General features: G+C 47.1%; 1 protein-coding gene across 2 annotated transcripts in view; it reads left to right on the top strand.

The window, feature by feature from the left end:
• The window catches only part of Galnt18 (polypeptide N-acetylgalactosaminyltransferase 18), a 302731-nt gene that overhangs the window by 162147 nt on the left and 112695 nt on the right, over positions 1-27889 (top strand). For both annotated transcript variants that reach the window (XM_051192692.1, XM_051192694.1), the window contains exon 3: positions 2708-2874. In XM_051192692.1, the coding sequence (XP_051048649.1) occupies positions 2708-2874 (167 nt within the window). The remainder of the gene's footprint in view (positions 1-2707; positions 2875-27889) is intronic.

Genomic DNA, 27889 nt, shown 5'->3' with positions numbered 1-27889 from the left:
AGCCATCTTTCTAGGCCCATGTGGCACTACTTTTAACATGAACTTAGCAAGTAGTACATATGTCACTATTCTCCTGTTTCCGTGCTCAAGGCCCAAGGAAGGCCCAGCTGTCTGATTTTGGCTGCTTATCATAAATAAGTTCTAGCCAACAACTACTTGGCTGTCTTCCACATACCTTTTCATTATTGTTATTAAAATTGCATTCAATAACAAAAGACAAGGATCTTTGGGAAGGATCTGATGGGCTGAAGAAGTTCCTCCATTCACTGTGGGTAGGCAGGCTGCTTGTCTCTTCTCCAGCCACAGCACTGTCCGAGGCCTTGTAAGAACTTGGCCTGACTCATTCTTATACACTGTTTAAGAGTCTGGTCAAATCTTTCCTCTTTGGGGAGGGATTCTTGACCATTCCCTGAAATAGCTGTGCCTGTGCTCTGTACTACTTTTCATCCAAACACTTGCATCAACTTGTCTTCATGTTCATCCATTTCTCCTGTCAAAGCATAAGCCCCATGAGGGCAAGGATTTTGTCTGTGTCCCATTGTGCCCCAATGCCTGTCATCATTCCCACCAGGTATATGAAGCTCAATGCATAGTTATTCCATTAAGTACAAGAATGAAAGTGTGCTATGCCAATCTATTAACTTGAAGGTTGCATTAAAATTACAAGTGTGAAGTAGATTTGGGAAAAGGCTCAACTCCTTTCCTTCCCCCACCTCCCTTTGGTGAGAGAGAAGGAGAGCTGGAAATAGAAAGGGAGAAGTTTCTGTAAATTTCTGGTAACCATAGAGATGGTGATTTTCGTTTATTAATCTCCTGCTCTTAAGCAGGCTGGGGCCCCATGGTGATTTCTCCAAATTGCTCAGTCTGGTTATCCTGCAGCCTTCCTCATTAAGAAGAGCAGGCCCGTTCCTATCCTGCAGCACTTTAATTACTGTGAGCAGGAGCACTGTGCTCTTATGCTCATTACCTGGAGTTCTAACTTGGCCGCACCCCCACTTTAGAACAATGCAACATGGCCACCAGCCCTAAACCCCTGGAGCCCTTGGTGCTAGGTAGTGGGTGTGGGGCTCTCTCTTTCATTCAGCAGTCTTGAAGGTGAGCCTCAGGACCTTCTAGGAGAGCTTTCCATTTAAATCAGGACAGGCTACCAACAGGGGTTCCTGTCCATGAAGGCTATTCTTTTGAAGTGTGCTCTTCTTGTTGTCTGGCCTCTTATGGGTTCTGATTGTATGGTTCCTTGTTGTTCTTCCCATGCAGAAAGACATGCCACCTCTGTGAGTGTGCCTCTGGTCAAGTTAGGGTTTCTCCCAATGGCTTCAGAAAGCTGGGAAGTGGCCAGCTGGAGGGGGTGCTCCTTTTGTAGCAGCCCTTCCTCAGGGAGGGGTTTGGTGCAGATGTTAGAAGACCAGAATTGGAATGGCAGCAAGCTTCCACTGTACCCATTAGTAGGAACCTCTGAGCCATGAGTGAACATTAGGCTTGGTCCTTCTGTCTGTCATTCAGTGCTGGGACTCTGACTTTAACTTCCCTTTGGGTGCCTGATGAACAGGATGTGGAGCCCACTCTGTGGAGTGAGGAAGAGAAGTCTGTGGGTAGAGTCTCTGCTCCCCCTAAAGCTGGTCATCTAAGGTCTGACCTCCCTGCCTTTGGAAACACTAAGACTTCCTGTTGGCTGAATTCTCCATCCTGTTGGTTTAGAAATGCTGAGCATTCTCCCAGCAAATGTTCTGAGGGAACTGCCCTTTGGCCATGTGCTACACTAATCGCTTCTTACCCTACAGGCTTGTGAATCCATGTGGGGTCACTTAATCTGATGTGGCAGTTGTAAAAGGTCTGAAAAGAGTGAGAGAGTTCTGAATGCACAAAGAGCAAAGCTTAGTTCAAAAGTCAAACTCCAGATGAATCCAAGAAGTTTCTGGCAGTACTCACCTATGTTCTGTCTCACACCTTCACTGCAGCCTTAGTTCTGAACACTCAACATGTGTACTTTGTACTGTGTACACTGTGTATACCCTTGGGCCACATAACACATGGATGGGTGCTCCCTGAAAAGAGGATCAGGTTCAAGATTGCTGTATGATCTCAGCTGCAGTATTGCTACCGTCCAGGCAGTTTTCAGCTCCCATAGAAACACAATAGTTTAATTAGATAACAGAACTGCAATATATCCCATCCACCACCATTCATGTGTAAATTCAGTGTGCCTTTGGACTGTGCTATGTTGAAAAGACAAGCATTTGGAGATCCCTCATATGTCAATTTTATTTTGTCTTTAATAAATGGTAAGTTTACCATGTATACCAAGGAATTTGTTTTGAAATATTTATTTATGATTCACCATTAGAAGTTTGCTTCGAATACCTATTACCTATATACTCAGTGCCATGTAAGAAGTTTCTGAGTAAGAAGGGTTATGGCTATAAGAGTCTGAAGATGCCCTGCACTAAGTGCTTAGACCCTGCTGTGCAGTTGGCATGGCCACCAACCAATTCTCATGTGCTTGTGGGCCAAGCTTTCAGCAGCTGTATGTAGACTTATGATGCTCAAGTAAAGCCCATTTTCCGCATGCCAGAGATGAGGCCTTGGGGAGAACTTAGACTTCCATGCCCGTCAGAAAAGCTGAAGGGATTTGGGGCTAGGCCCATACCTGGTGTGACTACAGTGGGGTCACCAGCAGGTTCAAGAGCTCGGTCATTCTTCTTTCCAGGTGCCGAAACCTCTCATTTCCAGACAGCCTGCCAGAGGTGAGCATCGTGTTCATCTTCGTCAACGAGGCACTCTCGGTGCTGCTGCGGTCCATCCACTCAGCCATGGAGCGCACACCACCACACCTGCTCAAGGAGATCATCCTGGTGGATGACAACAGCAGCAATGGTGAGTGTCCGTCTCCCTGGAGCCCAGCACCTGACCCTGTGAAGGCTGATGATAGTCTTCAGCTTAATATTTTCATTTCTCAATGTTCCCAGTGGCAGTTTCATCTATGGAATGTCACCTCAGAGACAGATTTCATGATGGTCACTGCTTGGAAAGGCCATGTGCATCCCAGAGAGGCCAGGTCTTCAGTAGCTGACCACTGTCTTTGCTAGCATTCCAATGCAATATGAGGCGATGAAAGGGCTTGAATTTACCCCACTTCACACACAGTGACTATTTCTTATGAAGCATCTTTTCATTGGTAGTGGTCCTTGCCTCTACTTGGATGATTGTTTTTAGTTGTTTTTCCAACAAGATTTTGGATGGTGCTGATGATAGGGATGTGGATAGACATGAACCAAAGGAAAGCAGTTGAGCTATTGGATGTCTTTGTGAATGAATCACTGGTTTCCCTCTGATGTCCATGCTCTGTCCACAGGAAGGCTCAAGCTTGCCTGCAAGTGTTCTTCAGAGTCTCTTCAGAGTCTCTTTCTCCATCTACCTCTATCTCTCTTAGTACATGTTCTGCATCCCCTGATTCCTGCTCTCATATGTTCCCATAAGTCTGGGGGCTTGAAGATCATGTTCAGACAGCCTAGAGAACAGTGCTCTCAGCAGGACCACATCTATGGATGTGCTTATGAAAATGCATGACTTAAAAACAATCAACCATTGTGTGAGTAGATCATAAGTCCCAGAGCTTGCATTCTCTTTCAAGCCTTCTCAGGTGTAGGTAGTAAATTTCCCACTGAATCAGTTGTTGTAATGAGGTGGGCAATTTGTGATTTGTTATCAATTAAAGCTGAAACATATCAGATAATTGAAATGGCTTTTCATATCAATAAGTGAATTTCCCTTTTCATATCATGAGGTAAGAACCACAGGAGCAGAACTGTGAGGGCATTCAAGAGCTTTCCGAAGGGAATGCTTGTGATTCATTTGTTTCATTGTTCCATGGACACAAAGGAAGGAGGCATCAACCAGGCTCCATCTCTACTGGTACCACCCAGTTAAGATTCAGTAAAAAGGATTCTCCAGAGAGTTGTGTGCCCTACCCCTCATCTCATACAATGAGGTGAGGGGTGGCAGAACCTCTATCCCAGAGGTGAGGGCATTTGCAATAAAAGACCCCCTCAAATCTCATTCTAGTATATTTCATCACAGACTAAAGGAAGAGATACTGCTTGACTTTAATCTGTGTAGAAAGCAAAAGGATGCTGGGGCTGGTATTCTAAGAAATTTAGATAAGGAGAGTGAGTCAGATGTGGAGGATTTATATGAATTCTTAAAATGTAGACTTTCATTTGTCAATGTTGGTAACCATTATATGGTTTGGGTAAGAGAAATGGGGGTTTGAGGATTGAGCAAAGAAAGGCTTGTCTGCTTTGTGATCCTGGCTGGGGATGGGGCCTCTGGAAGAAGGGACATAGGTAAGGATGCTCTTGCAGAAGGGTAGACCAGAAGTCCAAGACCAAGAGGACTGAGAAAAAAAAAACATAAACCTGAGAGACATTATAGAGGAAGAATTTGTGGGATCCACCAAGACAGATGGGATAAAACAGGGCAGGACACCAATGACTCAAAGTTTCAAGCCAAGGTGATGTAAGAAATAGTGGGCATTGCCCTGGAACACTGAGGTAGCAGAGCAGTGTGCTGTGGTTACCCATGAGTGACAAACATAGAAAAACATACTTGTGAACTTTCAACCCCCCCAGGGAGTTTGACAGCAATGGTATAATGGAGTAACTCAGCTGTATGGAGTGGCTACACTCAGATGCACAGGTGATGAGGCTGCATCTAGCTGCCTGTGCATACCCAAGTAAGCACTGGCATACTGGGGAGACCTGGACAAGCTGTGTGGACTGGAGCCACATATCATGTTAAGCCAGATGTGGTATTGCACGCCTGTAATCCTAGCACTCCAGAGACAGAAGCAGGTGGATCTCTATGAGTTCAAGCTAGCCTGATCTACATAGCAAGTTCTATGCCAGCCAGGATTGCATAATGACATCTCAAAATAATAATAATAATAATATTTTTAAAGCCCCCAAAAGCCATCCCATGAGATTCTACCTCATTAAATTTGAAGCAGAGTCTGGAAATTGCTGTTTTTAAAGCATCCTTAATAATCCACAACTCTGACAGCCTGGATGAATGGATCAGATATGCCTTCACTCTCTGCACAGTAAATGCCACTGTACACTGTGCAGGTAAGGACTGTCAGGCTAGAGTGAGAAGTTGTGAATTCTAAGATGCTTCCTGCAGAGGAGTAGAGGCAGAGAAAATCTCTCTGTGCTAAATCTCAGTAACTTCCCGTGTGACATGAAAGTGACAGTTGGCCTGTGTGCCTTGTCTGCCTGAAGTGGTAAAACCTTACAACTGAATTGAACCTGTCACTGTTGTCCCCACCCCAGTCCTCTCCTTTCCTAGAAGACCAGCACACACTGAACTGCATAGAGATGCCAGGAGACCTGAGTCTCATATGTTGATAAAGAAACCCCAACTGGGAGACAGGGTGTCTGAAGAGAAGGATGGAGAGTAAGAGCCCAGAAGCTTAAGGAGGGTACTGAAGGTGAGACTCAGGGCCAGGAAGGAGAGGGTGGGCAGTACAGGTGGCAGCAGAATAAAAACCATGGGAATCAGAAGCCAGTCACACACACACACACACACACACACACACACACACACACACACACACACCTCTCCCAGAATGAAAGGGCTCTGGGCTGCTCTGACCCACAGGCAGGTGAATAAGGAGTCTGTGAAGAAAGCCTGCATACCTGGCTCTGGAAGCCTTGTCACACAAGGCTGGGGCTGGGGATGAGAAGCCAGATGGAGGGGGGGAGCAGGGAGTGGGGATTCATTATGAAGGGTTTGACTCCACAGGAAGATCACCAGCTAAGGCAAGGAGTGTTTGCCCCAAATAAAAATCACTATCTTCTCCAATAAGAAGTTTCCATCTGACCCAGGATAAGACGCCTACTCATGCCCCTGTACCTGACTGAAGCAGAACTTCTAAGAAACAATGCCTACCCTTACAATGCACAAAGCATTCTGCCATTTGCTATTGTGTTCTGTGCTATGTTATTCAATTCTATTGTGATTTTTTTCTATTCTCTTCCTTTTTAGAGGCAGGCTGTTCTCAAGGCCCCAAGTGCATGTCAAAATCACTTTGGTGAACTTGGGAGCTGGGGTCCAGGCAAGTTCTGTGAGGTTAAGTTGATCTGAAGAGGGGGTACGCAAGTCCCTAGCATCAGGGGCACTGAGTAGAGGCTCTGTAGAAGCAGAAGAAGATGGATCTGGGATGCAGATGCCAAACAGAACAAAGGGTTCATCTGCTCCCCGCTCCAGAGGTACAGAGGATGGATGGAGAGACAGCTGGAGGCAGCAGAGGCATAGAGGCATGCACAGTGGTAGGCTCAATCCTAGCATCCTGTGGAAAGCAGGGGTCTAAGACTAGAGTGCCCCTGTGTGGAATGGGACAGGAAGGTGTCCTGGCCAGCTGAAAGTAGAAAATGGAGAGACACTCTGAGGAGGATGCACCCCTGGTCTGAGGTCACTTCCTAGTGGCTCAACCTGACCCAGTGGCTATGTCTTTACCCTGGGCAGCCTCTGTCTGGGGAGCTGCTCCTGTCAGGCATCTTACTATCACAAGTCCATCCAGTGGACTCAGTTCAGCTCCATAAACATTGCCAGAGTCTGACCTATCAGTTGAAGTCTTAAATACAAAGCCTGGAGGAAGGAGGAAGGCCCTTTTTTGGTCACTTCTTAGCTTTTGTTTTCTTAGGTGCCCTGTGGGGGACCTTCAGCCATGCCTTGCCCTGTCTGTCTGACAGAGCACCTGAGGACGGCAAGGGGCAAAGGGAACAAAGGTTCTATGCAGGTGGCAGAGTGCTAAGGGCACCAGGGGGCTGATTAATGACAAGACACAGCTGGTGGAGGTGACAGATGGCCTCAGTCACTGTATAACAGTGACTCACCATGATGGGAAAGCTCAGGGCTGGACACTCGGCTGGCCAACTTTGCCATTCCAGCTCTCTCTAGAGTCTTCTGCCAGTGTGTTCTCCTTGTCTGTAAAACTGAGATGTTTAACTCCTCCCTCTGAGATGGTTCAGGGTCTTGGATGAGAAAAGGAATGGTGGAAGAATTTGAGCATTTTAGGTTCTAAATTGAGCAGTGCAGAGCTATGGGATTGGCTTCCTCACAGAGTCCTCCTCCCCAGCTTCACCAGAGTCTCGTTGGTTCTTTCTCTACCCACCTTCTCTGCTGCAGACTGGGTTTCCTCAAACGAAGATAGGGGAGAACCCACCATGCTTCCATCCAAGCCTCTCCACTGTTAGTGTCCTCCAAGGCCAGGGCCAGAGGCTCTGCCGGTGGTCCTGTAGAGGCGCCTTCTTTCTTCTCAATCCCCTCAGCTACTTCACTTCCCCCACCAATCCTGCCTTTCCAAATACTGGCTTCTACTTAGGGTGCTACCAGTCCCTTGTAAGCAGGCGTAATGTTGCTGTTATTTGTTGTGATTAACAATATGGAGATTTTTGCCAGGCACCACCCTGCCTCAGTACATTAATATATTCTGACCCCCCTCCTCATACTTCCCCCTATTGCCTCTTTAGGGCTTCTCTTAAGCCCTTACTTGGGCTGTCAGTGCCCCATTTACATGACAGTCCCTGTCACTCAGCACCCTCCCCGGCTTCTTTGCCTCTGTAGCACCTAATGCCCTCGGGGGATTGAATTTAACTGCTTCATCTCACTAATTTATCTGTATACTATAACACAGAAAGACAGACAGACAGACAGACAGACAGACAGACAGACACACACACACACACACACACACACACACACACACACACACCACCTGCCCCATGTGAAAACTCCAGAAAGATGAATCATCTTTGTCTCAACTGTATTCCCTGTATGTGCACTAGTGCCCAGTACTTGCAAGGACTCTACATACATTACTTTGATAAAAAGATGAGTAAATCTGGGGTCCAAAGATCTGGGCAAGGCCTGAGTCTGCATGGTGGCACTCCGGTGCACTGGAAACCCTCCGTCTCCGTGTCTAACTGTTGTTGCTCTTCATGCTGCGATAGACCAGACTGCTGTGCCAGGCTTAGCTTCCCCCCAGGGCTGGAGTAGAGCCTCTTGCCACTACCCAGGGATATGACATGAATGCAGGTGGAGGATGGATGGAATGCAGAGCAGGAAGGGGCCTTTCCTTGCTATGACCCCAACTTATCCTGAACTCAGTGCCTGTCCTCGGAGCAAGGGAATCATAAAGCCTCCCTGCTTTGGTCAGTGTAACCCATCTCCTGCAAGTAATCCTCTTGATTGGTCACACCCTGCAGGCTCAGCTCCACAGCTCTACAGCCACAGTGCCAGGCTCCTGGTGCCTCTTAATTATCTCAAGAAAATGGCAGGAAAGGCTCTGAGCCTCCTGGGCTTTGCAATGAACTGCAGTTGATCAGTGTTTTCAGCTGTGGCTGGGAGGTCACCTCAGGATTGCAAAGGAAGGGGCCCTCATCCAATAGAGTTATCTCTGCCTTGGATTTTCTTTATCTGCTCACTCATTGGTTCCCTCGGCGGGTTTTCAAATTACATGACTGAGCACTCTGAGCTTATTCATGCCTTGTAGCATCCCAGTCCCAGATTCAGAGCCAGGTTCTGGGTGAAAGTCACTCTTGCAGGCCCCCTCACCAGCCATTCAGCTAGCATCCTGCCTTACAGCTTGCCCACCCCCACTTCTGACAAACAAAATGGGTTTCTTTCCATGTACTCTGTTTGTCCCATTTATGAGTTCAGATTCTCTTTTGATAAATATAAAAAATCATATGCCCTTCTTTCCTGCCACTTAAATTTCAAATTTAATCTTTATTTTGTTATTAAGCACTTCAAAGGAATGGAAATGCTAACTCCTCTTTTATGAATCCCATTCCCTGGAGGCGTCGGTCTGCTCCTGATCTGGCAGTCACTTGATCAGCCTCCATCCGTCCCCAACACTTGCTGTCTACTTCTGCTTACGGACTGGAGACTGGTGGCTTCAGCATGTCCTGGCCTCAAGGGCTTTGGTGGTCCTGTCCCTCTCTCCCAGGCTGTGATCACCCTTGCTCACATGAAGTCTTTCATATTTGCTACCAGGAGATGACATAGAACTAGGTAGGAGGTAAGTGACAAGTGGGACAGAGCAGTCCCTTGGTGTCATAGTGACAGACAGATGACCAGGAGCCTGCAGACTCAGACTCAGTCAACTCTAGCTGAATCCCTTAGTGAATTTCTGTGTTGCTGTGACAAGATACCTTCCAGGTCACTTTAGGGAAGGGAGTTTCCTCTGGCTCATAGTTTGATGGCAACTCATCATGTGGGGAGGCATGGGTAGCAGCTTGAGGCAAGGCAGGTCACACTGCATCTGTGATCAGGAAGCAGAGAGATGAATCTTTAGTTCTCAGCTTACACATTCCTTTTTTTTTTTTTTAACCAAACACCCAGCCTAGGGGATGGTACCACCCACATTCTGGGGGTGGGGGGGTCTGCCCCATCAGTTAAACCCTTATAAAATTACCCTCATGGACACACCTGGAGTTTCCATGGTGATTTTTAAATCCAGCCACATTGACAGTGAAGATGAACCATCACACTGGCTCCTGGGAGGAATCTGAGACTAGAGAAGGCAGAAGCCTGGCAATGCCCCTGTCTGTATAGCAGAACCAGGCTGGATCCCTTGCTTCTCAGCTTGGTTGAAGCCCCTTTCTTCTTCCACAGGTTGTCTTCTTGCTCAGTCTCCATTGCAGTCTTACAATAGCTCACAGCTAGGCAACCCTAGGCTGGGTTTCAGTGCTTGAACATGTGAACAGTATAGCTCTCTTGTGGAAATGAGAGACTCTCCTACCACTTTACTTAGTTCTGAGACTTCATAATCAAAAGTAGTCCATTTGCTTCCAGAAAGCTGACCTTCATTTTGCATCCCACACAGTAGGCTGAATGAGGGAGCATCTCAGTGTTCGGAAAGCCCTCCCGCCATACTGTGTTTTAGCTGGGTATGAATGGCAGAATGACATTTAACAACAAATGAGCCAAGACAGGCAGGTTAAGAGTCACCTAGCACTGGTCATCTCAGGACTTTGTGACTTTGTGTGTAGTTTGTGGGAATCACTTGGTCAGTTTTGCAGATCAAAGAGTAGCTATTCATTCCCCAGTATAGACAGAGGTGATAAAGCTAAGTTTCAGAGGTTAACAGAAAAACAAGGGTGGACAGGGCCCATGGTCACACCTTGGTGTCTCTTTCTATCATGATACTGGATAATTTGATGACATATTATCTGGTTATCCTTGGACAGCTAAGCTTCCTAATACTTCCAGTGAGTTGGGGAGGGGGGGATAGACCAGAGCCAAAGTGATAGCTTGTTCTCTGCAGCCCCAACAGGGACCAGAACCTCAGTCCTCTCCTATGTACAAGATGCTTAGAGTTCAGGATTTGCTCCCCTTGAAGGCAGCAGGCATGCTTGGCTAGGAATGGTAATCAGATTGGTCTCTGGATGTCTAGTTTCTACTCAGCTGTTCCCTGAGCCCAGGACTGCTTGTCCATCCCAGTCCTTAGCTAGAGTGGCCTCCAGTACCCTCCTGGAAGATTCCCCTAGCTCATTGATCACTTCTCTGTACCAGGGCCACTCTAAGGGTATCCCATAAATTAATCATGCCCCATGAGAGTGCTAAGAGCCACTATCAGTGTAACTTTATGTAACAAGAATACATGAACAGAGAGGCAAAGCGACTTTTCCAAAATCACACCACACAGAGTGGAAACTAAGGCTTCAGATCCTGTAACCTTGACCACAGGTACCTTCCCATGCTGCATAGTGTTATGACTCTAGAAGACTCATTTGACCTCTGTTCTCATTCTTTAACTTCATCCCTCTGGAGAGGCCAAAGCTGGGCACTAGAACCAGTGAAACAGGAGAAATAGGACCATGAACAGGATGGGCTGTCTCCTCCACTGGAACCTTCCTGGGACTCAGTAAGGAGAGACATGTGGCACAGACACTTTGAGACCTGAGAACTAATTAAAGAGTTATCAACCATGGATAATCTCGTAACCTGTGAATCAGGAAAACATTACCGTGTGTGTGTGTGTGTGTGTGTGTGTGTGTGTGTGTGTGTGAGAGAGAGAGAGAGAGAGAGAGAGAGAGAGAGAGAGAGAGGGAAGGAGAGAGAGTGTGTGTGTGTGTGTGTGTGAGAGAGAGAGAGAGAGAGAGAGAGGGAAGGAGAGAGAGAGTGTGTGTGCACGTGCATGTTTTTCTGTGTGTTTAAGTGCAGTGTGTGTAACTATGTTTGTGTATATATACTTATGTACTCATGTGCATGACTGGGCATGCTTTTACATATATGTGTATATCTGTGTGAATGCTTTTGTGTAGATGAGGCCCTGTGAGCACACAATTGTGCAGTCGTGAGTATGTGTGCACATGTAATTGGTGGTATACAAGGCTCTACACACAGTGGATTGAGACCCATCCCCTGCCTTTTATTACCCATCACTACATAGAAACTTCTTCAAATCCAGGTGAATGACAAGCGATTGCAGAACTGTGAGTCACAGTCACTTTCCATGTCTTGTCAGACAGTCATCATGTATTGATGAAGTAGTATCCTTGTTCCTGGGCTCCTGGCTGTCAGCTGCTAGGTTCACTGTCTTCTTGAAAAATCTGCATCATCCTTTGGCCCAGAGCCTGCCTAATCATTGTTTAATGTCTCAAAGCTGCTGGCCTACACAAGAGACACTCATTCCAGGCTGTAAAACTACCAGAAGCTTTGCATGCAGCTGGAATAATTGTAAAACTTAAAAAAGCAGAGGCAAAAACAGTCCAGTAGTCTTTTGTTTTATGAAACTTAGTGAATCCCAGGTAGCTAATGGGATTGCAACCAAGACTCAGACAGCTTGAAGGTGTTTTCACAGCCAGCCATGTAAGCTGTCAGCACCAGCCTTCCCTGGTTTGTTTCAGGCTATGGCACCTTGTTGCTGCCTACACCTGTCCATTGACCAGCAGGACCAGGCTTACCCATGCCCAGCACTGGCAGTAGACAGTCAGTAACCTAGAGGTTCAGGTGGTGAGACATTGTGTTCTGCCAGGCCAGTTGCTGCCTGGAGTTGCTTGTACATTGTTCAGCAGTAGTCTGGAGAATGACTCCGTGTGATAGCTAATATTGATTGCCAACTTGACAGGATTTACAGTCACCTCTGGCCATGCCTGGGAGGGAATTTCTGCATTGGGTTCTACATGGTGGGAAAAGCCAAACTATAATGTGGGCAGCACCATGCTATGGAGTTGGGAGCCAGACTGAAGAGAACGAGCTGAGTACCAGCATCTATGGTCTGCTTCCTGACTGTAGATGTGATGTGAGCAGCTGCCTTTGGTTCCCACCACCCCAACTTCTCTGCCATGATGGACTGCAACTTCAAACTCTGAGCCAAATAAGCCCTTCCTTCTTTGAGTTGCTTTTGTCAAGCCTTTTGTTACCACCATGACAAAAGAAACTAAGATGTATCCAGATTCAGTCATATAGCCTGTCCTCTGCTGCCATCCAGCCTACATTTCCAAGCTGTTTCCTTAGTGACTGGTGTGACTCTTGAGCTCCTAAGGTACACTAGGCAGCACTCACCTGTCACTCTCTACTAATTTAAGCCCAATCTCAGGCCTAGGGCCACTGCTGTGGTCAGTGGCTCTGACATGTGCAAGAATCAGACACACACTTCTCATATACTAGGCTGTAACAATTTGCCTCAGATATGTCATGTGTGTTTCTGCAAGTGGTGCCTTCTCCTGACACTCATACCACGGCTATGTGGGAGATGAAATGGACCCGTGCCCTGCCTTCTGAACTGGTCATCTTCCTGGGAACCTACCATAGAAGTGTTCCTAACACACAGTGCCCCGACCTCTGCAAGAGAAGCAGTATCCTCTTAGTGACCTGGCCCAGGTGTAGCTGCTGCTATGTGAGGTTTATGCCCCTGCTACTCTCACCCTTCTCTGATGGGGCTGTGTGCTTAAACCTTCTGTCTGTTTCACCACCAGTCCAGTTTCTTGCTGGAATATGGAATGAAACCTCTCTCTGATACCTACTCATCCAGTTCACTGGACCCCTGCTTCTTATCTGGCCACTCTTCCTCCAGAGGACTAGACACTGTATAACCAGATTGGGCTCATGTTTCCAGGCTCTGATCCATTTGCCCTCATATATTCTGAAGGACACACCCTTACATATGCTGGGGAGGACACTCTGCCTGTATATGGACCAGCACTGACCTCAGTTTTCCTATCTCAATCCTGAAAATTACCATCTCCTCTGTTCTTGCCAACCACTGTGCTAACGTCCTGACACACTACAATGGTCCAAGTCTGGTGGAGTCTCTGTGGATAGCTCATTGCCTCCTTTAGCCCCATTCACTTACAAAGTTAATTGTCTTAGGGAGTTGGAACTCCCTGGCATACTTCCCTAACAGTGCCTGGAGGATGAAGCACCTGCTTCTCAGCTAATGAGCACCCTGTGAGTATCTATGTCAGGGTGGCCTGGACCACTTTGTTTAGAGACTAGCCAAGGTGACCAGTTTCGGATAAACAAAGCTGGCAGGAATCAGAAAAAGGCTCTCCTTCTCTGGTCAGCTGCTGGGCCATCTGTCAGAGAGGAAATTCTTGGAACTGGAGCATGGAGCTAAGTGTAGGAGTGATGGGAAATCTGCTTCCTGCCCACAGGTAAGGGGACCCAATGCTGGCAGCCGGAAGTCAAGCTGCCCCTGAGAAAGGTTCCAGGGAAACACTTCTGGGACTGGAGTAGCAGGAAAGTACTCTCTGTCCCTCTTGGCCTGGATCCTGTCTTGCTCAGCAGGTGGAAAAGACAAATTCTGGTGCCGAAAATCATATAAAAAATTTGGGGGACCCCTAGTGAGCCAGGGTCCTCTCCTGCTTTCCCAATAATTCCCAGAAAAAGGACTCCAAACTAATGAAACAACTCCTTACTTGCTGAGGCTTGAATGTGGCCTCTGAAGTTCGAATAAGAAACTTAATCCCCAGTGCACCTGTGTTGAGAGGTGTCACCTCTAAGAGGCAATTAGGTCACAGGGCTCTGCAATCTCCTGTAGATTAATGATATGATTAAAGCTCTGGATTATCCTGAGCGTTATCACAAGAGTGGGTCCTGATAAAAGAATGAGTTTGGTTGCTGTGTTACCTACTTTCCATTACTGTGATGAAATGCCCAAAGTAATTAACCAACAACTTAGTTGGGTGTGATGGTATACACTTGCAATCTCAGTATTTGGGAGATTAAGATGGGAATTTCTGTGAGGTAGAGACTAGCCTGGGCTATCTAGTGAGACCCTTCCTCAAGGAGAAAGGTGGGGGAGAGGGAACGAAGAAGGGAGTAGTGTTCAGAAGTAATCACTCACCTCAAGACTAGAATACAAAATTGAGGGAGAAGAGGCTGGGGTGAACTAGCCCTTCTGATACCTGGAAGTCCTTCTACTAGGTCCCACCTGTTAAAGTTTCTATCACTTTCCTATAGCTCAGACAGGGAACCTTCCAAAGACATTTTAAAACCTAAGCCATAGCAATCAGTGCCCCCACAGCCCTCCTTCTGTATTGAGCTGTGGCTCGTTCGTCTTGAACTTCAGAACCTATAGAACACTGAACAAACAAACAAAAATTCAGTTCTCTGTAAGTTACCTGACTCAAGTATTTTTATCACTACATCCAGAACTGGGCAAAAACGTTATTGACATGAAACCTGTGGAATATAGAAGGTTCTGGAACGGCTGCTCCAAGCCATGCAGTGACAGTTGGTGGTCTTTAGTGACATCAGGGGCTGTGTGCTCAGAAAAAAAAAAAAAGTTGGTTCCTATCACCACTGCAGCCCCCATCCTTTCCTGCATGATAAGTGTCCCCAGCTCCTGGAGGGTGAACAGCTCTCTTGTTTGATGAGCTGGAGGCTGTGCTGAGGGCAATACACAGGCTGTAGAGTCTGGTACAAATGGTGGGGGCTGAGGTCCCACTGTTAAGTACATACCCACCTAGGCTGAGCCTTAGTACACAGCTACTCTTATGTTTGTTTGTTTAATTAAGGCCCTATTCTACTCTCAAGGGCCCTAAGTTAGATAACAAGCACCATTATTTTTTCTGAGATTGCCTGACCTGCCTGCTCAGGCCCACAGGGACTTACATTCCTTTTGCTCCCTTCATTCACATGCATTTATTCAACAAATGGAGGAACAGGACCAAGTTCCAAGAGGAAGCAGTGGTAAGTCAGAGCTGAGCTGCTCCCAAATGTCCATCTTACCTGAGAGCCCATAACATGGGGTGGGTACAGCAGGTCTCATGGGGTTCTCCCAGATGCACACAGTATCTCGGGGACACTGTGGCTATACTCCCAGACATGGCACAGCCAACACCAGGTTCTGCTCTGGAGCCTGAAGGCTTAATCCCATTTCTATACAGAAGGGTCCGAAGAGACCAACCAAGGCTTGCTAGGCAGTGTGGGTGGGGGGAGTGAGTCAGCCGTGAGTCCAGAAGGTGTGGAGACTGTGGTGACTCAGACAAAAGCTAGGGGAGGCTGAGGTTGACTCCCTCCATCATAGACACCAGGTCCTGCCCATCTGTCCACATGCTTATGTTCTGTGAGCTGAATAAAGCATGAACATGGGTCAAACGCTGCCCTCTCCTACGTGTCCACAGCTTCTTCTCTCTGGACCCCTACTGGAAGAAACAGAAGCATCTTTTGAAATTCTATTTATCTCAAGTGCTCTCTCAACCTCTCTCCATCACTATAATTGCTTATTTTCTACATCTCAGAAAATAGCCACCCCAGACAGCAGAATTAGCCACTCCTTCACAGCATCCTTTTGTTGTATGTACTATCTGAGGACATTGCCAGGAAGTGAACCAGGGAGGTGCCACTTTTAGAAAAGAACAGGGTCTTACAGCCACAGGATGGGCTGTGTCCCTAGGAAATAGGCTCAGATGCTAATCTTGGAACCTGGGAGCCAACCAAAGGCAACAATACAGAGAGAACATACCAAGGTTCATGCTTCTCCCCACCAGGGAAGGAAGCCAAACTGGATCTTTACAAACCCACATCTTTAAATCCTTTCTCCTGGGGTGACAGAGATAAATTAGAAATCAGATCAGGACTGAGCATTTACATGGGCCCCAAGCCAAATGAAAATTAAAACGAGTGTTTCGGCAGGGTTAATGGCAAAGGTGAGGCTCCCAGCCTTCCTTGGCAGAGTGTGCCGACCTGGGTCTCAGAGGGGAATTGATCGATGGAGCCAGATGATGAGATCAGGAGGTGGAGAGAGGGTTCTCCACCCAGGCAATGGGAGGAATTAACTTGTCACCAAAGTATACTTGCTGATGCAACAGGAGAGTCCCACAACACGGGGCACATTTTAACATCAGACTGTTCAATGGCATCATCAGCTGCCCACTTCAGCCTGAAGGTACCAAAGAAGGGAACATGTTCCCTAACTCAGAGATGCTTCTGGCCGAGTTGCTGGCTCCTTTCTGGGGACCGGATATGTCTGTGAGATTGCCTGAGTTGTCAAATTTCATTTGGCTTCAAAATGAGAGCTAATATAGAGAACCCAAGCAAGCTAAGTTGTTTGCTGAGTGTTCCTGGCTGGCCTTCTCAGGCATGAGGCTGAGAAATTGGCTTGAGTGATTTTATTTTCTTTGAAAAGAGTACTTGAGGTTATTCCTTGATCTTTCTGGAGTGACTTCCCACAGTCTTGTATGTCTGAATACTGCCCTCTGGACCTTTACACTCTGTATTCCTGTGAGAAATGGGAATAGGGGTGGGCAAGATGATGTTTTATAAATTCCCAAATTTGCTGCATTTCATCCTCCTTCTTTGTTTGTATCAGATAATGCATGGATACATAGGTACATGGGTCCATGAGATAATGAGTGTGTGGATGCATGGATGAATGGGTACATAGATACACAGGTACATGGATACATCAGTGTGGTGTGTGAGTTCATGGATGTATGGGTAAGGATATGAGAATGAGCTTAATGTTTTCCATTCCATGCTGTAGGTATTTTATGACCACTTTAAAGATGAAAGAACTGAGGATCAGAGCTGTTAAATGAGTGACTAATGTTCTCTCTGCAATGTGGTAGCAGAGCAACACCTTAGCCTTATATTCCCCAACCAGCCTCGATACATTCCTCCTTTCTTTCGTCTATTTCCAACTCAGATTAAAAATAAACAAATACCTGCCTAGTATCTAGAGACCGCCTCATGGGATTGGAAGAATGTCCTGTACAAAAGATGGCCAGGAGTCTCCTTTTTTCACTCAGTAAATATTTATCCATCACTCTGTAGGCAGAATTCTAATGTGGTCTTGTGAGAGTCCTAGCCCTGATATAGACTCCTCCCAGGTCTCTGGCTCTACCCAGTGTGCCAAAAGAGCTGCTCAGTCAACTGCTACTCTGGATATTGATGATAATAAGCAGTGTCAGTGTCCTCCTTTAGTTGGGTGGATCTCAAGGCTCCCCCAGTGGTGTCAGCAGGGGGATGTCACAGAAAGGTGCTCTGATGGCCCAAAGCAAGCAGAACTTTGTGCTGTGACCTGCCTGAAGGAGTTGGGTGGCAGGTAGCTGAGGGCAGCCTGAAGGTGCTAAGGGGAACATCCAGCCAATAGCTAGCAGGATGCAGGAAGAGCCTTCTAATACACAGAAAAGAATTTGGCCAAGATTCAATCCACCTGGTAGACAACCCTGAGCCCCAGATGAGAACCCGAACTGCCAACAGCTGGACTTCAGCCCAGCAAGGCTCTGAGCAGAGACCCTGCCAGGCACCATCTGAATGATGAGTTACAGAATCCTGGAGACCATGGGTGTGTGTTGCTTTAAGCTGCTAAATGTGTGGCATTTCCTAAGCAGAAAAGGAACATGCATTACCTGGTGTGTGCTGGGCCGGTGTGCTGCTATACACAGGGAATAAGAGGCTAGCATCTTATTGCCTGGAGGGGGAGACAGGCAAGACACAAATGGTGACAGATCATACTAAATGCCCTAATTGATAAAAATAGAAGAGTAGGAAATAAATCAAGTGGGGTGTGGGGCATGCTTTAGGCTATGGGGGTAGAAAAGCCGTCTGGTCCAATGTTTCAGATACAGGGACTAGCACCAGTGGAAGTGGGAGGGAGCCTGCCATGATCTCAGAGCCACAAGGAAAGGAAAGAAGGAGGGTGGCATGGATGGTTCACACAGGTCCCTGTGTCGTGAGCAGCTCTAATGAACTCTACGTGGAAGACCTCTTCCACTCTGCAATGAGTGGCTGCAGCAAAGGAATTCCAGAAGCTGTCACATACTTAAGACATTAGAGTGGGGCTCGTGTGGCTGAAGTGGGAGGAGAGTGGGCGAATCTGCTAATAGAGTGAACAAAAGGGATGATGCAATGAAAAGATTTGAAGATGCATGACCTCCAGTGATGTGGGGAACACAGGTGCCATTTGCCGACATCATGGGACCCTATGGGAGAGCATCAACTTGGAGAGTGAGAATAAGTTGTAAGTTTGGGCTCTGCTGAGTGTGGGCAGGCTACCAGACCTCTAAGGGAGACCTTTTAGTAGACAAAAGGATAAGCAGAGTGGTCTGCAGAGGTAGTAGCCAGGTTCGGGGAGGAGGAATGATCTGTCTCTGGCTGGGTAGCTGTGCAGTTAGCTGATGAGCAACCTCAGAAGAATGGCAGAGCACCCCACTTTCACATAGCAACACTTCAAGAAGCCAGTTTAGACCTCTGATATAGCCTCTTCCTTCCTGGTCCCTCTGTTCCTGTGCTGGATCCCCGGGACAGCCACGGTTATCAGGCAGAGGCTTCAGGGAGGAGTGGAGGCCTCTAGAAGGAACAGAGACTTCTGGAAAGAGTGGCCAGCTTGGGAAGGTATGAAGGGGGAGCTTCCAGAAGCATCAGGGACATGGGGAAGAGTGGCTCTGGTGTGAGTCGCCACTTTGACAGCTTCCTCACTTCAGGCTGGTGGTGAGGTATATTAAGCACCAAATGACAGGAACTTGAAATTGCAGTCTAACATGGTGAAAGTGTTTGGAGAGCAGAGAGGAATGTATGTGAATACCACCAAATCACCAGTAGGACAATCAAATCCCTTATTAAACTCGCCTCTCAAGATCAAAGAGCCCCTAGAGAACTGGAAGGGCCTGTGGGTCCTAATGAGGCCATTGACTCTCTAGCAGGAGGCTGGGGCACTAGAATCCAGGTAGGATGTGTATACCAAAGAGCTTTCCACAGGAGTCCTGAGCAGGGGACTTGGGACACATGGCAGACAGGCACTTAGGAAGTCTAGGGCACATGTGATGGCTGGCCTTAGCTTCTCTAATTTTTCCCTTGGAGGAGCCACTCCCTCAGAAGCATGACCCAAACATGGGCTTTGTGAGGGTGGGAAATCGAGATAAGCCTTCAGGTTGGGAAAAAAAGATTAGGCAAGATTATAGCAAATAGAAATCTGGCAGGTGCTTCAGGTGTAGGTAGAGATCTGGTCTACCAGAAACTGTGCACAGATTACCCCTGCAGAGAGACAAAGATCTGGACTATGTATACACCAGTTTCCTTTAGTTGAGGTTGAGGGCTCTCAAGGGTATCTATTTTAAGATGGTTTTATTGGTAATGTGCTCACTGTGCAAACATAAGCACCTGAGTTCAGATCCCCAGCACCCATGTAAAGCAGGTAGGGAGAGGAGGTAGGGAGAAAAGGATCTGTGTGACTCACTGGGGCAGGCCTAATCAGAGAGCTCTGGACTCAATGAGCAACCCTGACTAAAAGAATAAGGCAGAGAAAATATGAAAGCACACTCACAAATGAACACATGCCTACACTACACATGCACAGTCAATTTCTCCCCTTTAGACCTTCAGCTTCCAGGGAAGAACAGCCTTTTGTGGTTTTAAATAAACCTATGAGCAAAGGTCCCAAAAATTAGATGTGACAGTAGGGACACAGAAGGCATGGGGCTTCACCAATATGGCTGAGCAGCATAGCATCTGGTGCAGTCTATTTCAGATGTGTGTAATTCAGATAGGCCTTGAAATTTCAACCCTTTTAGATTAGCCTCCTTAGTGACAGGCATTTCAGGTCTGTGCCACCAGGCCTGGGTTTTTTAATTTATTTTTTAAATCTATGTATCTAAGAGGCCTGTAATATTGACTCATTGAATGCAATTAGGCCTGCTACAAAGCTGCAACTGGCTAAAGCCATTGTTGAAGTTAGGCAAAACCAGGATGCAGGGTGAAGCAGGGAAGTAGTCTCCTGCCTTCAGAGCTTAGAGACCTGGGACTCCATGAGTCTGTACCTCTGCCCAGTGAGCCCATATAAAGGACAGAGAACCTGCAGGAAGATGATGTGTGGGGCTATTTAGACTTAGGCTGGTGTTAGGGACCACAGCTCCAAGGCCCAGGGGCTTGGAAGCACAATGCCTATTGGCGGGACACAAGAACAAGGATAAAATTAGGACTGTAGAAAAAGCTGCTGAATTCAGGTAGGGATTAGGTCCTTGGCCTCCAGTCAATTGCAAGGATGTAAGCCAGGTAGCTAAGGTGAACCCAGCTTTGTAAAGACTGGCTGCATTTTAGGGAGGTGGGAAGGAAGCTGAAGCTTATCAGAAACAATTGTCAAGGATACCTCTTTGAAACCCTCCCCATACCAGGCTGAATCCCTCCTTGTCTAGGGGTAATCCTGGTGCCTTCCTTTCCACATCTTCTTCACTGAAAAGTCCACCATTCACCCAGGTGCTGGAACATTAGTAGCCAGAAACTCAAAGTTGTGCTCGTTGTATTTGGGTTACAGGGCTGTAAAAGTGCCTAAAGACACTTTGTCTCTACATGATTATCTCAGAGCCTTCACTTTACCTTGATGGGAGACCTGTGATGTCAGTCATACCCCAGAGCTCCCTGTGGGATTGGAGGAAGCTAGCTTTGAACCAAGCTCCAATTCCCACCCAGCCATATCCCAAAGGCTGAGCTTTGGGATAAGCTACATAAGAGTAGCCCAAGCAATGTACAAAGATGTGTCATAGCAGAGTGACCTATTATCCCAATTCACATGGGACTTTGGGCCTCTTGGTACTAAAACACAGGGACTGTTTTTAAACAATCCAGGAGTGTGTTATCCTTTGTGTCAGGGTCTCAATTAAAATAGATTGAGTTCCTTGTGTGAACCCAAAACTGTGTCAGAGTCTATGGGGACAGAAAGGAAACAAGTAACATGTCTTCCATGTGAAGACATGAACTGAGTGAGGGATGCTTTTCAAACCTCCCTCTGCTGTGGGCATCTCAGTTCTAGTGGGAGCAGCTGTCAAAACATGGAGGGAACTAGACCAGGAAAAGGAACAGTGAGGTGGAAGAGAAACTAAGGCTTTTGTTGGGGACTTGGGACAGATGAAGGGAGTCAAGGCAGGCTCTTGAATCCCATGAAGTGTCATAAGACAGGGGTGGGGTGGGGGGATGAGGTGGTGTCTTTGTCATCAGAAGTCATTGTAGTGGCAAGTCAGAGCATGGCCATTCCCCCACACATGCTGTCAGGAAGCATGCATGAATCTGCTACACAGATTCAGGGCACATGCTGTGTAACTAACTCCCTGTGTATACATGCTTGAGTGTGTGCAGGCCTAAAGAACTGTCATCTCAGGGTGGGGCAGTGGCCTGAGTGAGATAAAGGTCACAGGTTCATTGTTCTGAAAGCATCAGCTACGGCTGCATTTCTAGAAGGACAGTAAGACAGAAAGCAGCACCAGCTCAGAGCCAGATAATTAGACAACAGTGAGGGTTTAATGGAGACACCTCTTGGCCTGGAATCTACAGCAAAGAGTGGATACCTCCATGCCTGCCATTGAAAACTGCAGGGGCCAGACATCTAGAAAAAGTCTTAGCAGCTGAGGGTGGTAAGTGGAAATTAATTATACAATGCCTGTGATTGCTCACTAAAGATGTGTAAAAATGCCACTGATGAGCTCTTTATTTCATTGACTGTCTTAATTATTTGAATATAATGAATTCAAAAATGCAAGCTGGGGCTTTCCCAGGTTCACCTCTGCCTCTGAACTCACTTTCTCTATCTTCTCTGTTTCTTTGAGCTCAGAAAGCAGGGCCCTTGTGGGAAGCAGGTGGCTCTCTTAAATTGAGAGAGGTTTTGTTTTGTTTTTTGTTTTTTTTTTTTTTTTGCAGAGTTTAATAAAGAGACAATTTATAGATATATGAGTAGGGCATAGAGAGCTGCAAGGGATAGGACAAGACCCAATTATTAGACTTGCAGGGATCCCTTCCACCTAGTACCCAAAGGCCAGAAGATACAAGGGAGCAGGAGTCAGAAGGAAGGAGTCCCTGCCGGCATTCCACCTTCTGGGGCCCCAGAAAGATACCACAGTTGGAAGGTGTTGGGGGAATGGACACCCCTTCTTTCCCCCAATATGGAAGTTCCATGATGAGTTACTTCCCAGCCATCCTCCTGGGACCCAGACAGGATGAAGAAGAGTGGGGAGGGGATGAAGGATGCTTGACTACAGCACAGTAAGATGTAAGCTTAAGGTGGCTTGAAGGCTGATAATGAGAGGTGATGACCTCTAGTCATTTGTACAGCAGACATTTAAGCGAGAGAACAGAAATCACAATCAAGAACTCCAAACATATAGTACTCACAGAAGGAATGAGTCCTTATGGGTTAGACATAATCTCTCTGCCAGAAGCAACACCTTCCAGCGTCATCTTCAAATAGGTTTTGGTTCTTTAGGGTGTGTTCACTGAAGCATATAGTCCTCTTGGCTACATGGTGGTAGATACTGTAATATATGGCTCTCTGCATTGCTGGAGCTGTTAGGGTCAGAGGCTGGGCCTGGGCTCTCAACTTCCTGCCCTCATGGGTGAATTTAACAGGTAATCAGAAAAAGCAGAGAAAGGAGATGTAGTAAATGTGGCTACATGGGAAAGAGCAACAAATAGAGGTTCTGTTACCCTCAAGTCCATCTTCAGAGTCCTGACATGAGGGTGGAGTTAGATAGAGATTGAAGGAGGGGTATATGTAGATAAACAGCTTGAGCCAAGGAGTGTCCTGCTCATATTCTCAAGGCTCTAGTCTCTTCTCCTGGAGATGAGCCCCCTCTGGGGCTGGTACCAGAGACCCAGTCTTTTCCTTCACCCAACAGATTCCTAGGGGAGTGCCAATTTTGTGGGATCCATTGTCTCAAATAATCCAATAGCAGAAAGGAGGGACACAAATTTCTTTAGAATGTGTCCATTCATTCCTACCTAGATGGTTACATTTGTATTCTTTCTTATATGTTTTCTCTGGTCATTCCTGAGTAAACCCTCAGGGAGAGAGGCTGTGTCTCTGGCATAGCGAATCCCACAGGGCAGCCAGGGTGTTCTTGATCAAGGAGTAAATGGCTGCGCATGGGCTCCACTCCAACTGTCAGACAGTTGGGAATTCTCCCATGCCTTACCCTTTCTTCTCTGCTTTGCAGTGGCTCATATATCCCTGGGGGATTTGGTGCCTTTTGCTTTAGTTTGTCATCTCCTGTATGGACGTCTTCCTCCTTCTACCAGGCCCTGATCTTGGGCTTGATAAGTTTAGGGGCCATGTAGAGTTATGTGATCCCTCCACCCTGCCATGTTTCCTGACCCTTTAGTGACAGTGTCCATGGGAGTACCTGCTCTGTTGCCCCATGAATCATCTCACAGCATTGACTGGCTGCCCCATGCAGCTGACTCTGAGAAATTCTGCAGAACCTTTTCTGCTGGTTACTGGATGCCTGTCTGTAATACTAACCTTGCCTCCGAGCTAGCCCCAATGGACCCTCTTGCATTTCTCCCCTTGCGTTACCTGGTCCGGAAGGCCTTGCTGTCCAGTCATGTCAAGAATCCCAGTTTGTTCCCAGGGCTCAGGAGCTGGTTTGTTACATCCTTGTAGGATCAGCAGTTTGGTGTTGAGCATTGAGCTAGCTCCCACCTCACTCTGATTAGACTCTGTCCAGCTAAGCACTTTGAAACTATCCTAGTTAAACACTCTGGTCCTAACATCCCCAGGACTCTCACCTCTACACAGCAGAGGTACCCCAACCCCCTGACACTATTCCTCCTGGAGTCCACCTCCTGCAGAGCACAGAGGAACCAAACCTATGCAGATGAGGCCTTGGGCTTCCCAGAAAAGCAGCCATGGGACACCTGCTGGCTGAAGAGATGACCCTGGCATGTATTTGACTCTGAGAAGCCCCATGCCCTTTCTGTTCAGTAAGTTTTTGTCTCAGAAATCCCCTGTGTGTTGAGATTATCACATTTATTTTGATGGTTATGATTTTAGAAAATGGCTTTGGCCATATTATTTTGATATCCTGTCCCAGCGTTTATGACATTTTAACCCTATGGCCCTCCAGTGTTCCATTTTGCCTTTATTATACTGCAATCGTATGGCATTTGGAACCCCGCCCCCCCAATCCCCTTTAGTGCAGTTGAAATTGCATCCAGGTAGTAGAGCATTACTGTAAGTGAAAATGGGGCCGGAATGATCAGTGTTTTATAGTATTTTCCAGGTCTTAGTGCATTTCATATAGTTAGCCCTAAGGAGACAGAAATGACGGGATGTTTCCCTGCAGTGTGGTGGTAAGGACAGGAAATGGCTGAGCTGTTATTGTGATAGACTTGAGCTTCTCTGGAACTGCAGCCATCACTATGATCTCTCCCTCCTAGTCAGGGGGAGGCTTTACCATTCTCATCTCAGCAGCCACTGCCTCAGCCTACATATTTGGTGTGTGTGTGTATGTGTGTGTGTGTGTGTGTGTGTTCATGTACACATGTGCACATGTTTATGCATATGTATGTGGAGGCAGGAAGTCAACATTAGTGTCTTTTTCAGTCACTCAATCAATTTTTATTCTTTGTTTTTTGTTTTGTTTTGTTTTTGTTTTTCAAGACAGGGTTTCTCTGTATTGCTTTGGAGCCTGTCCTGGAACTAGCTCTGTAGACCAGGCTTGGCTTGAACTCACAGAGATCTGCCTGCCTCTGCCTCCCAAGTGCTGGGATTAAAGACGTGCACCACCAATGTCCCGTTCACTCTACTTTTTGACAGTGTCTCTCACTGCACCTGAAGCTCACCAGCTCTGCTAGGTTAGCTAACTAGAAACCTTCAGGTATGCTCCTTCCAGGCTCAGGGATTACAGGTGTGTGCTGCCATGCTTCACTTTCTGTGTGGATTCTGGGTCTCTAAACTCAGGTCCCTATGCTTTCAATGCAAAGCACTCCACTGCCTGAGCTATCTCCCTACACACTCGTAGCCTTATTTTTTAAAGACAGTATGTTAGCTAATTTTCTGGTCCCTGTGACAAAATATTTGACAGAAGTAACTAAACCATTTTGACCCACAGTTTCTGGAATACAACTGACACTGCGGTTAAGGCATGACTTGCAGCTAGGTCCCAGGAAGTAGAAGACCATGGCCAACAGTTTTCTCATCTCTCAGTGGATCAGAAGGCAATGTACTTGGACAGAAGTTGCTATCATCCTCAAGGCCTATCACCAGGGACTCAACTCTGCCAGCTAGGCCACAGTCCTAAAGGCTCTACAGTCTTTCCCAGACATTACCATCAGCTGGAGACCAAGTGTTTAAATGCCCAAGCTTGTAGGGAAGCATTTTACATTTAAACCATAACAGAGAGTGACCTCTTCATTGCTTTGATGTAGTTCTTATTAAATTGACAGTATAAATCACACAGTTATTCACAATAAAAAAAAAGTCACAATAGAGGCAGACTGTGGGGAAATATTTGTATACTGAGGTCTAGATAGGATGCACTAGTCTCTTTGGTAGAAGATGAAATGCTAGGCTCTGGTCCAGTGAGATTGTGAATGCTGCTGTTTTCATCAGGCACCATGGTGAAGATGCTAAATATGAGGTTAGGAGTTGGGTATCTGAAAGGCTGCAGACTTGAGGACAACAGACATGTAGACAGCCGGACAAGGAAGAAAGGTATGCCCACCAGGTTAAAATTGTATCAGTCCCCTTCCTAATGTAACCCTTACCCATCACAACTTGATTGATCTTGACTTTGCCTGTCCTCAAGAGATGTTAACTTTCTCATTTTTCCTCTGATAGCTTGTAGGCATTGAAAAGATACTTCTTCAGCTTACAGATGAGATAAAATAGCAGCCCTCAGCGGGCTCCCACTCACTGTCTGCATTCAAGGCTTCTCTCTAATTTTCCTAAAGAGAAAATACTCTTTTCCTGAGTTCTGCAAACCTTTGAGATTTAACCCCACCACCAGTCTCTCTCTGTCTCTGTCTGTCTGTCTGTCTGTCTCTCTCTCTCTCTCTCTCTCTCTCACACACACACACACACACACACACACACACACACACACACACACACGTACGTGTGCATGCAAAGCCCTCTTTCTTTTCTATAACTCTTTTGTTCTAAATCCTAAGGGCCTCTGTGGAGTATACACACCAGGCCCTATCTCATCAGCAGAGACCAGCAACCCCTCCTTGAAGCCCTACCTGTGCTTTCCAAACACTTCCATCCAAATTCACTTTGAAAGGAGGAATTTAACTGCTCTTTGCTGAGGAGATAAGCATAGCCCTAGTTTTTTCTTATGACCAATTGGAATCCAGTTTGAAGCAAATCAGATGATTTTTAACAACAACAAAGCTTTGTTTCCTTCATAGCTAAAAATCCCCTCCCACTACCCTGCACAAAGCAGATAGAGCCCAGACACTGTGATCTGCCACCTGGGCACACCTGGGAATCGAGTCAGGCTCCTCTTTGTTCAGGTGTCTCTAGGAAGCAAGCTGTCTGGGTCATACAGCATGCATTTGCATGACGGGGCAGCCACAGAAAACAGTTCTGTGGTTTTGTCTGTATCCCAGTAATAAGATGGGGATGGGTGGGTAGGGGGGGTGGCAGTGGGCATTGTCTGATAGGTTGCCTGAACTGTCAGCAGACCTAGGCTGACTATGGGCTTGGAAGAAAGACAATGCTGCTGAGGGCTAGATTGGTGCAAGCTTACTGTGGTCAAGTTGAAGTCATGCAATCAAAGCAGAATCATAGCTAGTGGAGTGCTGGGGTGAGGCAAGATTAAATGAGGGTCCACAGGAAGCAGGGGGAGGGGTCTTGGTTATGAAGGCTGAGATGAAGTCTGAGTCATGGAAGGTTCTGTTTGAAGGAGACTACAGTGTGGGCTCGGTGACTGGAGATAAAATCCAGAGCTTGGGATTGGGTGAACCTGCACTACAGATCAAGTGACCCACTTTCATCCATGTGACCCTCTTTAAGCCAGTGACAGCTTGACTCAATTCCCTGGGCACTATTGACCCTCAGATCCTTTGGGGCCGGGCTCATGCCAACCCTTGTTCATTCTGCTCCTATCTCTCCTGCTTTCCCAAATTCCATGGGTGCTTGATTTCCCTATTGAGGGAGCAAGCTAAAATAAAAGCAGTTGAAGTGGACTGGATGTAGTTAGGCTAATACACCCACCATTCTACCCCTCTGAAGGTGGTGGTGTAGGCAGAGGCAGCACACTGATGGGGCTCCACCCCTGCCCCCAGGGGACTCAGTGACTAATGCCTTCCCTGGTGTCCTGCTCAGAGATGATTGGCTCCCTGCTATGCACACATGCATTCCTCTTGACACTCCTTTCCAGAAGAAAAAAGTCTGTTTTGGGGAGAGCCCATGAGATCTGGATGATCTCTCCCCTGCAGCCAGGCAAGTGGCTGGGCATCAGTTCCTCATCTGTTGAGTCATCTGTTATCTGAGGAGCCAGGCTGCCTGATAGTGGCTGTATGGTGCCTCCTGCCTCCTGCCTCCTGCCTCCTGCCTCCTGCCTCCTGCCTCCTGCCTCCTGCCTCCTGCCTCCTGCCTCCTGCCTCCTGCCTCCTGCCTCCTGCCTCCTGCCTCCTGCCTCCTGCCTCCTGCCTCCTGCCTCCTGCC

This window comes from Phodopus roborovskii, unplaced genomic scaffold (assembly GCF_943737965.1).
Source record: "Phodopus roborovskii unplaced genomic scaffold, PHOROB, whole genome shotgun sequence".
NCBI classification, from domain to species: domain Eukaryota; kingdom Metazoa; phylum Chordata; class Mammalia; order Rodentia; family Cricetidae; genus Phodopus; species Phodopus roborovskii.
The sequence above is the reverse complement of the archived record's forward strand: the minus strand, read 5'-3'. Positions and strand labels throughout refer to the sequence as shown.